Here is an 11997-nt window from a genome sequence, read left to right as displayed (position 1 = left end):
CCAGGTAAAGCAAGCAGCCACCCTGGGACCTTAAGGGCAGTTGATTTTGTTAATTTAAATAACCTCTAAAGTACAAGATCGATGGAGAAATACATTTTACAGACCATGTCTTGCAGAGGGATCTTGTGTCAAAATCTATTTGTTAGAGCTTTGATATTTCACAATGCATTTTCCTGGTTGAGTTGTATTTAATCTAATTGCCACAAAACAGCACAAACTCAATATTATTCCTGCATGTGAGAACTGGGCACTATAGTCTTGATGGGAACTTGGAGGAACTAGACTATTGATGGTAGTGGTGGGTTGGAGATCAGTGGGGGACTAATGCCTTTTCAGTAGTTATAACAGTCTGAATACATGGCAAAACGAGGACCATCACACCAATAACACAAACAAAAATCCATCTAGTAATGCATTATTATTATTATGATTATTATTATTGTTATTATTGTGAATCCACGGTAAACTCGGACTCTGGAAGTCTCGCTCCCTCATAAACTTGCTCCAGGGAGAATTTCCTTTGGAAAATCACAGGCCGCCATGTTTGTTTACCTCATCCACTGATCCGCGACTGGCGTCTCCATGGAAACGCACATTGCAGAACAGCAGATCGTAAACACCCGAACAGTTCCGCTGATCTCTAGACAACATCGACCGGCACATGTGTGTGTTTACTGCCTCGTCTGCTGACCGTAGATCTGTGCGTCTACTGACCGTAGGTCTGTGCATCTGCTGACCGTAGATCTGGGTTTTTCTACTGACCGTAGATCTGTGCATCTGCTGACTGTAGATCTGTGCGTCTACTGACTGTAGATCTGTGCATCTACTGACTGTAGATCTGTGCATCTACTGACCGTAGATCTGTGTTTTTTCTACTGACCGTAGATCTGTGCGTCACCTCTCGGCTCCACAGGGCTCCGTGTTGTTGGATGTGCTGTGTGGGAATCAAACACTGTATGTTCCCACCATGGCTGTTTCTGTGGAGGAGGTCTCTTCGTCTCTTGTGAGGGAATACCTGAGTCGGAAGGTAAGTAAGCTAACTAGCTAGCATTGTTAGCGTTAGCCCCCGGCCAGCTATGCTAAAGAGTTCGTGTGGGTCGAAATCTGTCTCTCGTCTGATGCTATGATAAAGATTCATCTGGGAAACCAGCGTGAAATATGTGACCGTATTTGCAGTATTTAGCTCTAGCTAGGGTGGTGCTAACATAGCTTTATATTCAATCAGCGTCAGATTCTATGATCATGGTTAACACAAAAATAAAACTTCTGCAGGGGTGTCGGGGTCTGACGGCTCACAGATCAGGATGATAACAGACTGTATAAAAGGGATGTAAACACTGCTCCTGATCATGTGCAGGGACTGAAGAGAACGATCAGCTGTATGGACGAGGAGCATCCGCGCACAGAGGCCAGCATCAACAACAGATCCCACCTGAGGCAGGTCCTCAACATAGAGAGTCTCTACAGAGAGAACAAGGTGAGAGATCCACCAGGTCACTTTCCCTCAGTGCGACTCCCAAGCGTTTTTGGTGCATGACGCAAAATGTAAACAGAAAACATGGCGTGCGGTGTCTTTTCTAACAGGAGGCATGGGAATCTCGACTTGCCTCGCAGCTGGATAATGGCTGCTGTGCAAGTGAACGACACAAACCAGTCTGAGGCTGACATCTCTGTCGTTGCAGGTTCACAGCTCCCCCCTGAAAACTTTACTGGAGATTATTGTGAAGCATCACATCGCAGGTCTGCATAATGACGAGGTCCCCAGCAGTGAAAGTGAGCGTCTGCTGTCTGCTTCGGCTGTCGGCTCTGCTGCTCCTCCTGCATTCACACCAGCAGAGATGAGCGAGGATAACACAGCAGCCTTTGTTATTAGCAAACGCATCAAACCGAGGTATTTCACAAGCAGCGTCTTTGATCATTTTGTGCTGTTTTGACTTTTGTTTTGAGTATGGGTTTGAACTGATATGGGATTGTGTTTCTCACAGGTCTGATGTAGAAGATATCTCCTCCTTTCAACCTACATATACCTCATCGATGCCTGAAAGTCTGTCCGGCAACAATCAAACATGCTTCCAAACCTATGACTCAGAGGATCACAAAGCTCATCCACTGCTGGCTCCTGCCCAGGACAACGAGAGCTTCATGAGAAGAGAACCAGAGAAAAAGACGACCATCACTGAGAGCGCCCAAAGGAGCAAAACTAATCGAATTAGACGTGGCATGATGGCTGGACCAATAGCAAGTTCCCCTCAGGTGCTGAGACTGTGTTGCAGTTTTTAAGTTATGACGTTGATCCCAATCTTCATCGTACCCTTACCCCTAACTGTTGTTTATCTTTTTAGGAATCAATTAAAAAAAGGCTAAGTCGAAGGGTAGAAGCTCCCCAGCTGCCGCTCAGAAAACAAGAAGAACACAGGAAGTCGAGCAATGGACTCTTGGTGACAGGCTCACATCTCAAAAGTGTGGAAAGTGGTCCAACAGCGATATGCTCAGCTGACTGCGCAGGAGGGAGCCGGGAGTTGCCGAGTGCACCAGTGAGAAGGCAGAGTGAAAACAGCTTTGAGAAAGTGGGGCAAGACTCGCTCAAGACAAGCAAGTAAATAACTTAAAGATGTTAGACTCTACATGGCGAGTGACTTAATGGTTTTATACAGTTGAGCATGTTTTCCTACTGGAAAGCTTAAGGCTTTAGTTTAGAAGTTTATGTATAATGTCCCTTTTCTCAGAGTAAAGACCAGACCCACTGTGGCGGATTTGGATGTGTCCGAGATGGCTTTAGGTAGGTAATCTATATGTAGCAATGCAGAGAATAGAAAAAACAGGCATAATTCCTCGGTTTTACCCTTTATTGCTTTGGATTTGTCCGAGCTGACGTGAGGTGTTACTGTATTTCTAGATGACATTGATGACGAGCTGCAAGATCTCTCTAAAGTGTCCTTCCAGAGAACCATCAGAGAGCGCAGCTCTGCGGGCCGTCCAATGGACCAACACACTGCCGTGGTTGGTTGGTGATTTACAGCAGGGTGTCTTTAGAAAACGCTGGGGACGGTTTCTGCAGTTGCATTTGATTTTCATTCTTGTTGTTTTTCTGTTTCTGTTCGGTTCCAGGAATTGAAAGCGATTCTTCTCGGTTCCAGCGTAAATTGCTTCAGCGCCGAGTGGAGGAATCAGGGCTTCACATTCTCCGAAACGCACGACCTGAGATATGGAATTGTGCAGAAAAAGGTTGTCTTGGTTTGCTAAAACTCAGTAATACAGCACACAGATTTCCATACGACTTATCGAACTGTGGCAATAGGCTGCTTGTTGACCTCTGCAAATGTATTTTCTAGGGTGGTCCTTGTGGAGTTCTGGCATCCATCCAAGCCTTTGTTCTAAAGAAGCTGCTGTTTGAGAACAGCGAGAGCAAGAACGCAGGCCTCCAGTACGTTATCCCTCTTTCAGTGTTATGCTGTTGACCTCTGTGTGCACCAGTGTAATCACTGGATTGCTTTTTACAGCCGTTAATTCACATCAAGGAGCGCTCAGCCACTGTCAAGTACTGACCCTTGAATTTTGATATGAACTGTAATATTATGCGAGACGACCTGCTTTTCATTCAAATGCCTTTTCTCAGGAGATTAACACCTTCCAGCAATATCAGAAGAAAGTGTCTCATCTTAGCCGTGGCTGAAATCCTGTGGAGGGCTGGCGAGGAGAAACAAGCCACAGTTGCAATGTGAGATCTTACTCTTTTTTAATCCCCTACATCCAAACAGCCACCATCACGCTGAACCTTGTAAATACATGGCTCAGATGTTAAGGGTCAGGGAAGTTCAGTGTGTCACTGTTACATGAGCAACATCCACTTTGTTGAACCGGACTTAATTTGCCTGTAGAAGCCAAGAGTTAATAAAAAAGTTTAACTCCAGTGTCCCAACACCATCATTATTACCTCTGCCAGGGAGGTTATGTTTTTGTTTGTCTGGATGTTAGCAGCATTACATAAAAACTACAGGTGGAGTACAGGCAGAAACTTAGTGGAAGGATGAGGTATGATTCAGGGAAGAACCCATTAAATATGTGGTGCAAATCTGAATCAGGGGGCATATCCAAGAATAAGTTTCACTTTCTTTGACAGTGCGAGATTCCCCAATTCCCCAAGGAATAATTCATGGACCTTGGTGAAAAAAAACAGGGCTATTAAGGGATTGGTATCTATTAGTGTGTGTCATTCGATCCGGCTTGATTGGATTTGAGCGGACTGTCGCGCCTTGGCAGAGGTTTGCGCTCTACTGAGTGCTATTCTTGTGTTTGTCCGAGCTTGGGCCATTCATCTCAGAGTACCTGATAAATCTGCTGTTTCAGTTGAAGCATTGATTTAACCCTTGTTTTTACATTTATTTTTTGTAAACAGAAGTACAGGAAGAAATCATTTCACCCAAACAGGACACTACAAATATGAAGGGGTGCTTGAAAAGGTACAGACACCTGTGAAATGTTTATATTGTCGGAGTTAGCCACGCTGTTCGTATCAACACTGTTGTGTTTCTGTTGTAGGTAACAGTTTTCTCTGCGGAGAGCATCAAGGATCTGCAGTTGCTGTTGGAGCAGCATATGGAGCAGGTGAGAGATCCTTCAGTTTCATTGAACTGGTCATATGATGAAAACCTCTGGCAACTTTTCTGCGGGTAATTGATTTTCTTTTTCTCCGCAGTTTGAGACGGGAGTGTTAGGTTGCATTCTGCTGACCATATCTGCTGTTCTGTCTCGATCTATTGAGAAGTATGTAGATCTCTCTTTACACTACAACAATATTTCCTCCCCAAGGTCATCACTACACTTTTAGTTTTTTTTTTTTCTAACATTGTTGCATGCATCTGGTTTTGTGATGTACAGTTTAAACCCCTATGTTCCAGATTGTGAAACAACTTCCTTAAATGAGCGTTCTTTTTTTTTTTTTTTTAAGAATAAGAGAAGATATGGACGTGCCCACCACCACACTCATCGGAGCTCATGGTTACTGCACTCAGGTTTGACACGTTTGGGTGTTGTGTGACACTGGGACTTCATTACTTTGAAATCATTGGCGGGTTTTAAGTGTGAAAGGTATTAATTTACTTGTAATTCTTCAAGTCTGCTGCTTTCAGCGTTCATGTTACAGTGTTGGAACAGTTGCGTCAAAGACGTGTCATCTTTACAGACGAACAAACAGCTCTTCAATCAGCAACTGCAAATGATAAATTAAATCAAACAGTTAGAAATGTGCTTTGATCGTGTAACAGATGTGCACAGAGGACGCTGAGTTTATTGATGGAACAATAACAGATGAATCTCAGACATACAAAAAGTATTATAATCGATACAATACTGTTACTAATCTATATATAAAAAACAGTGTATTGTGACACTAACATGTCCTTGTGTCTTTGTTTACCAGGAGCTGGTCAACTTGTTGCTCTGTGGCAGAGCAGTTTCGAATGTGTTTGACAATGACATGGAGTTAGACTCTGGCAATGGAAACATGACTCTACTCAAGGGAATGAAAGGCCGCTGTGATGTTGGCCTGCTTTCCCTATTTGAACATTATAACATCTGTAAGGTGAGTGACATCGCTGGCTGACTCTCTGGTCACTGACAGATCTGATTCAAGTTAAGTCACAAGACGTCAATGAGCATTCTTCAGTGTAATTATGGGCTGGTCTCTGCACCACAGATGTGTCCATCATCCCGGCAAAGAATGTTCTTAAGACTGTGACGGGCCTCATATAATAGTTAACATGCTAATATTGGAGTCTGCTCTGCTGGGTTCGTTTTTGTTTTGTTTATTTAAGGTAGGAGCTTACATGAAGACGCCCCGTTACCCCATCTGGGTGGTGTGCAGTGAGAGCCACTTCAGCGTGCTCTTTGGCCTGCAGAGGGAGCTGTTGACCAATCCGGACAGAGAGCTGGAGTTTGACCTGTACTATTATGACGGACTGGCCAATCAACAGGAGGAGATCCGGCTCACTGTCTGTATGTGGTTTTATTTGTAGTCAAGTACTTTAAACTTAAACACAGAAATATACAGATGTTCAGATTCAGGTATAACTTTTGTATGAAGTGATTTTGTCATACAATTCATATTTTCATGGCAATCCTAATTCTTTGGATCTGTCTAATGTTGATTCCTTAGTAGCAGTAAGATAGTTGATTAAGTTGCTGTGTCACTAACTGTTAGTTTGTCTAAACTGAAAATGTTTTGCATTTGTAGCTGTTGGTAAATCGACCATGAGCAGCCAGGACCCTGATCTCATTCCTCCGCTGGAGCACTGTATCCGAACAAGGTGACACATGGACATACATACATGCACAGTGATTTCAGCAGACCCTGAAAATATTAAATTGACCATACACCCGCTGATTGTTTGGTGGAGTCGCACGACCACAAGGCACTAATTAAATTTCTTTCCTATTTGTTTGTTTTTTGCAGGTGGACAGATGCATATGTCAGTTGGAATGACACAGAGCCGATTCTCTAAGTGATCACTAGGTTTTATCTAATTTACCAGGCCCAACAATGATCATATTTTGTCAACCGTATCGCTATTTTTACCCATTTTTATGTACATAATTTTGTTCATATTGTTTATGTTCTCTTCATATTGATCTATATATTTCAATGTCACTATCGTTTTCTCTTCCAAGTGAGGAACAGTCAACTGCCATTTGTTCACGTGCCACAATGATCTAGATGTTACATAATCACATAATGTATGTGCAGCTTTGGGTCCAAATTACTATACGACACATCACGTCAGCCACAAAGTCTCATGCTGTTTCATAAGAACGATATTTGACAGGATGCAATAACTTGTTTTTTGAAAGGTTTAGCAATAATGTGTCACGATAAACAGACTTGGATTGAAAGTCTTAAAAGGTAAATTGATGCAACATACAGTATTGACCATAGTGGCCTTTTGCTCTATACCTGTATCGATTGTTTTTCATATTTCACATTAAGCTATAAGCTTATTATAAATATATCTATAGATATGTCAAGTCACATTTATATTTATCTGTAAAGCAAATCTAAAAACAGCTGACCCAAAGTGCTTTACAATCATAGCAAATAAAAAAGCAATACAAGTGTCGATAATAAGTGTAATGATGTGATCAAAATCAATGCAACAGAGATTAAAGGCTTAGGAGAAATCAAAAGAACAGATTAGAATGCAGTAATATATTATATTTAATCAAAAACTTTAAGATAAATGTACATTATGAAATCATTTTACACCATGTCTTAACAAATTTCACCTGCTGTTTATAATCTAGACTGGTTTTGACTTTTGGCTTATCATCAAGTATTAAATTCTCGAGATTAGGTGATCTGTTATGTTTTCCTTCAGATGTGCTGTAATAAGATTACCTGCTGACTGACTGGTGTACGTGCCCTGCTTCAGAAAGCAGTTACACAAACTCTGAGACATATTTCGACCAATAAACTCTGAGTATGTTCACTCCGTGTCAAGCACGAGCCTGATGAATAAAAAAAGTCCAACATACATGGAGCTCAAAAACTACGATTCACCAAGACACCTGTTAAATAAAGACCAGAGTTTCCATTGTTATCCGGTGGAGGTGGAAATATGAATGCACATTTATATATAAAAAAACACTAACAGCAGTGAAAGTAAAGTAAATTATCATTAATACATATTAGTCAAGTTTCGTTCACTTCAATTTACTTTTAGTTTTTTCCTTAAATTAAAGTTATAGACCTATTACTGTTTTTTAATTTGCAATTAATAATCTGAATGTTATGCCTTGATGAATTTTCGCTTTTGTCTCACATCTCATCTGGAACAGATAATAAAATAACTCAGTACCTCTTGGTTTGTTGTTATGTCTCTTGCATCTCTCCATCACGGTGGCTTTAGAAACACTGCTACGACAGGTGGTTTTGAGATTGTGTTTTTACATTACAAACATGAAGTATTGACTTAATCCTTGTTAATACTGTTAAGCATAGAAATATTGATTAGAATTATTATACATATGCGTAGTTATGCAAATTAAGTACACATATAATCATATTATCTTTTGTTATGACAACTATATTTTGTTATTGGTAAAAAAGATGGTGAAGAAAATAGAGCAAAATCAGATGAGGCTTTTATCTTGAAAATTTGCCAGTTCATTAGATACTAAAAATAAAGCAGTTTAATGCAACAGTCCCACAAGAAGGGTTTAATGTTCACACTGAATAATGAACACATACACCCATGATACAGATTTACAAAATATTACCTTAAATAACTACTGCAACATGCAGTATAATTGATAAATTAATTGATAAGTTATCATTTATATAATACTATTTTTCAAAATGAAGAAAACCAACTGGGAGCTTATTATGAATTAACTCATTGTGACATTTGGGGGTTAATAAAAAAACAACTAAAGAGAATAAGCTGAAAGATGCCTTGCAGTGAATCAGTGCCTTCAGTATCAGCCATGGCAAACGTCAGAGCGCACACAGTGAGGGGCACACAGAGTGGGTGGCAGGCAGACCTGTGCCAATACCTCCAGCACATGGGATCAAAGACACTGCAGCTGGCGCTCAGACAAAGCTGCAGCGACTCAATTCCCGTCAAACTGCCGCGTGCAACGTGGACCAGAGTTCATGTTATATCAGGGAAGTGACGAGCGGCCGACGCGTATCCAAACCAACAGCACACAGTGAGATGACAGGAGCTCCTGTCTTCATTAAACCTGTCAAAGTCACTCACATCTGATTCTCACTGTACTGATGTGATGTCATTAATCTTTCTTGTATTTCTCTGAAACGTATGTTATTGGTGACTCATGTAGGGATTTATGCACTCTACGAAATGCATAGGAAGAACCATGAATTAATCATGAGACACGGAATGAATCAATGAGCCCTCTACAGCAATTTTACAGCCATCAAGTCTACTGCGATCACTATAAATAAGGTGGTTTGCTCGAGAGAGAGAGGCCTTTGGGTCTAGGAAATTGGATTAAAGTGTTTACTTTTGCCACAAAAATTCGGATGGCGGGAGTTTGATATACGTCACAAGGAGCCGTGTTACAGTTTTAGGTTATATGCTAGTTATAATCTGCCTCCAACAGTTGGTGCAGGAGATATTTTAGTAAATCCCGAGGGGAGAACCAAATATAAAATGTGTGTATGATTTCAATGCTAATTAAAGACAAGAAACAGTCCGTTGACTTGGTGAGCTGGTACGATTTGCTCTCGAGGTCTAAAGTCTGCAGACACACTTCCTTTCTTGCTTCTAAATGTCTTCTCAAAACCTTTTTCTTTTTCAAAGCTTTTGCGAATTAGCATTTATTTATACTGTATTTATTAGTTTTATTGTTGTTCTATTCATTGTTACTGCTTTGTCCCTAATGTGGTCACTGTCCTTTTAGGCAACAGCTTTGTTTGGTTTAAGTTTTTCTTCTTTGTAACATTGTTAAGAAAAGTGCTTCATAAATACAGTTCCATTCATCCATCCATCCATCCCACTCATCCTTTGAGGGTCTCAAGGGGAGCTGGAGTCAATCTGGAGAGGAGGGGGGGGGGGGGGGGCACACCCTGGACAGGTTGCCAGCACATTGCAGGGCCGACATAGAGAGACAAACAACCATTGACACTTACATTCAGAGAGAGAAAGTCCACACAGACACAGAGAGAACAAGCAAACTCCACACAGAAAGACCCTGAGCAAAGGGGGATTGGAACTGAGAACCTTCTACCTGTGAGGCTACAGGCACCATGCTGCCCCTAAATAAAGTTCATTATTAGTACTATTACTAAAGCCTGCAACTTTCAGTCCAAATCATAACTCCCTCTTACAGAATCAAACATCTGTATCTCTGTCTCTCACTCCGTCTGTCTCGCAGAACAGTGTCTGTCTTGTAGTTAAAGCATTAAGGTGTTTCTCCTCTCTGCTGCTGAGCTTTAGTGAGGCGCAGCCCGGCTTTGGTCTGTATTTACTATTTATTGCAGCAGCATCTCTCAGAGGTACCAGAGGTGGGATTTAGTGCTTGTGTATAATTGTGTTAGAGCCCTCCCACATGCTGTCCCCAGTGCATCTTCTGTCTCCTCTCCTAATCTGTGCTGTTTGTCTCCAGATAAGTGATATCCACCTCAGATTAGGATCTGGTGTCCCTGCCCTGCCCAGCCGGAGGGAAAGGGATCCCCGGTGCATCCCCATGAGAAGCAGACCATATTTTTAGCCACCTAATCTTTTTACAGCGCGGTCAGAAAATATCAATCCCCTCCGTTAATTGTCATAGTCATCAGGATATTTTCCTCTTCAACTCTGTCGTCAAAACTTACATTTAGAAAATCTTAGTTTGGTTTCTGCAGGTTTGACCGTGTCAGACATTTGATGGAGTTTAAATTTCTAAGATGGGCTGGAGGTTGTGATTTATGGCAGAGAAGAAATTACACAGTTTATGACCCTTGACAGCAAAACCGTCTCATATCAAGTCCAGAACACTACATGGACACCACAGTGATAAGATCCGTACGTCAAGAAAACACATTCTTTCAATCTTATTTCAGCTCTCCATCTTTTGTATTGACGTCTTCTCTGGCTAATTTTTTTTCAAATGATCTAACAACAAACACGACTTGACTGATTAATGAAGGATTCCAATGAAACAAATTGTTCCCTCTGAGTCTGTAGAGACGCGCTGGCGTGAGAACTGAGCTGCTGTAATCTTTGGCTTAGCGTATGTTTTCTTCAGAACTTAGAACCCCTATGTATGTGTGTATTTATTTCACTATGCAAATAAAGACAGCAGACAATCACTGTAACTATTCCCCTGTCACATATTTCAGGACAAGATAATACAACATGACAAGACAGTTGGATCCTGTTTATTTTGTCAGGACTTTGCAGCACTGTCACTGTGAGGGTATATGTAAATTAAACTCTTTGCAGAAACAGACATTGATGAAGTGGTTTCATTAACTGGCAGATCTGACGCCTTTCTGAAAGTCACAGTGAGGACACGATACCCCTGTTCGGTTCAATACTTTTCATATCTTACGTTTACAAAGCCTAAAAGAAGGGGTTTTAGAATCCAAACTCATGTATTTTCTTAGTAAACTAGAATGGCATATCTCCACCAAGGCCCAACAGTCCCCTTATGAAACCACATTTAAATTATTATATGGATCTGCGCCAAATTGCACACACTCCCAAATATGTCAGATTGTCATTTTCATCGAGATCCATGAATTATTCTCTGCATGTGAAATAAAGGGAAATGTTGAAAAACGCTCTATCTTGCAATGTGACATTTTTTTTCTGAAAAGAAAAGTAAAAAAATTAATAAATCAAGGATTTGCCCCACAACAAAAAACTGCACCAAAATTTAAATGGGCTCTTCCTTGACTCATATGACATTCTTCCACCAAGTTTAGCTGTAATCCGATCAGTTGTGTTTGTGTAATGTTGCAAACAAAACAACCTCCTTGATGGAGGCTATAACAGACAGCAATAGACAAATCAGCAGCTTTTAAAAACTAATTTGTCATTAACAGGTAATTACATTTAAAAAGCTGCAATGTAAAAGCCTCCTAATGAAGTTAAAATGTATTGTTTTCCTAAAAGTTGAATTTATTCATCTAGAATTTATTTTACTTTCAGTTTATTACAATGTGAGTTTGTGAAAACTGTTGGGCTACCCCATCTATATCAATGAGGGTAGGCTGAATAACACCTCGAGAAAGTGAAAAAACTAAAACAAAACTGCATCCACACACTGATCTTGACCTGCACTATAATTTGATGGTTTCTTCCCTGACCCATCCTTCCACCAACTTCCGTGGTGATCTGCCCAGTAGTTTTTGTGTAATCCTGCTAACTAACAGACAAACAAATAAAAGCAGAACCTAAACATAACCGACTTAGCAGAGGTAAACAAGCAGGAAACTATCCTCTGGGCAAGCTCAAACTCAAGTCAGGTTGGGTATTATAACATGTGGTCGGAGGC

The 11997-nt window shown here is 40.9% G+C and overlaps 1 protein-coding gene across 2 annotated transcripts; it reads left to right on the top strand.

Annotated features, from left to right (window-relative positions):
• Window positions 1-675: 675 nt before the first annotated feature.
• On the top strand, window positions 676-7856 carry mindy4 (MINDY lysine 48 deubiquitinase 4). 2 transcript variants are annotated; one of them, XM_034582579.1, is made up of 19 exons: window positions 676-719; window positions 886-1027; window positions 1358-1477; window positions 1683-1891; window positions 1986-2253; window positions 2343-2596; window positions 2727-2779; window positions 2897-3000; window positions 3109-3225; window positions 3333-3424; window positions 3617-3718; window positions 4397-4460; window positions 4540-4605; window positions 4697-4764; window positions 4949-5012; window positions 5420-5581; window positions 5814-5994; window positions 6233-6305; window positions 6452-7856. In XM_034582579.1, the coding sequence occupies exons 2-19, from the start codon at window positions 968-970 to the stop codon at window positions 6498-6500; spliced, it is 2106 nt and encodes a 701-aa protein (XP_034438470.1). In that variant the 5' UTR covers window positions 676-719; window positions 886-967; the 3' UTR covers window positions 6501-7856. The 2 variants fall into 2 exon arrangements, with proteins under 2 accessions (XP_034438470.1, XP_034438471.1); XM_034582580.1 differs by lacking the exons at window positions 676-719; window positions 6233-6305; window positions 6452-7856 and having other exon boundaries at window positions 797-1027; window positions 5818-5972.
• The last annotated feature ends 4141 nt before the right edge of the window (window positions 7857-11997 follow it).

The sequence above is a fragment of the Hippoglossus hippoglossus genome, chromosome 4 (genome assembly GCF_009819705.1).
Source record: "Hippoglossus hippoglossus isolate fHipHip1 chromosome 4, fHipHip1.pri, whole genome shotgun sequence".
Lineage (NCBI taxonomy): Eukaryota > Metazoa > Chordata > Actinopteri > Pleuronectiformes > Pleuronectidae > Hippoglossus > Hippoglossus hippoglossus.
This window is presented reverse-complemented; position numbering and strand designations above follow the sequence as displayed.

Bases quoted from the DNA above. Each gene is read 5' to 3' on its own strand.
- mindy4 (XM_034582579.1), top strand. From the start codon at position 968: ATGGCTGTTTCTGTGGAGGAGGTCTCTTCGTCTCTTGTGAGGGAATAC. The intron at 1,478-1,682 runs GTGAGAGATCCA...CTGTCGTTGCAG, and splicing joins GTCTCTACAGAGAGAACAAG to GTTCACAGCTCCCCCCTGAA. The intron at 3,719-4,396 runs GTGAGATCTTAC...TTTTGTAAACAG, and splicing joins AAACAAGCCACAGTTGCAAT to AAGTACAGGAAGAAATCATT.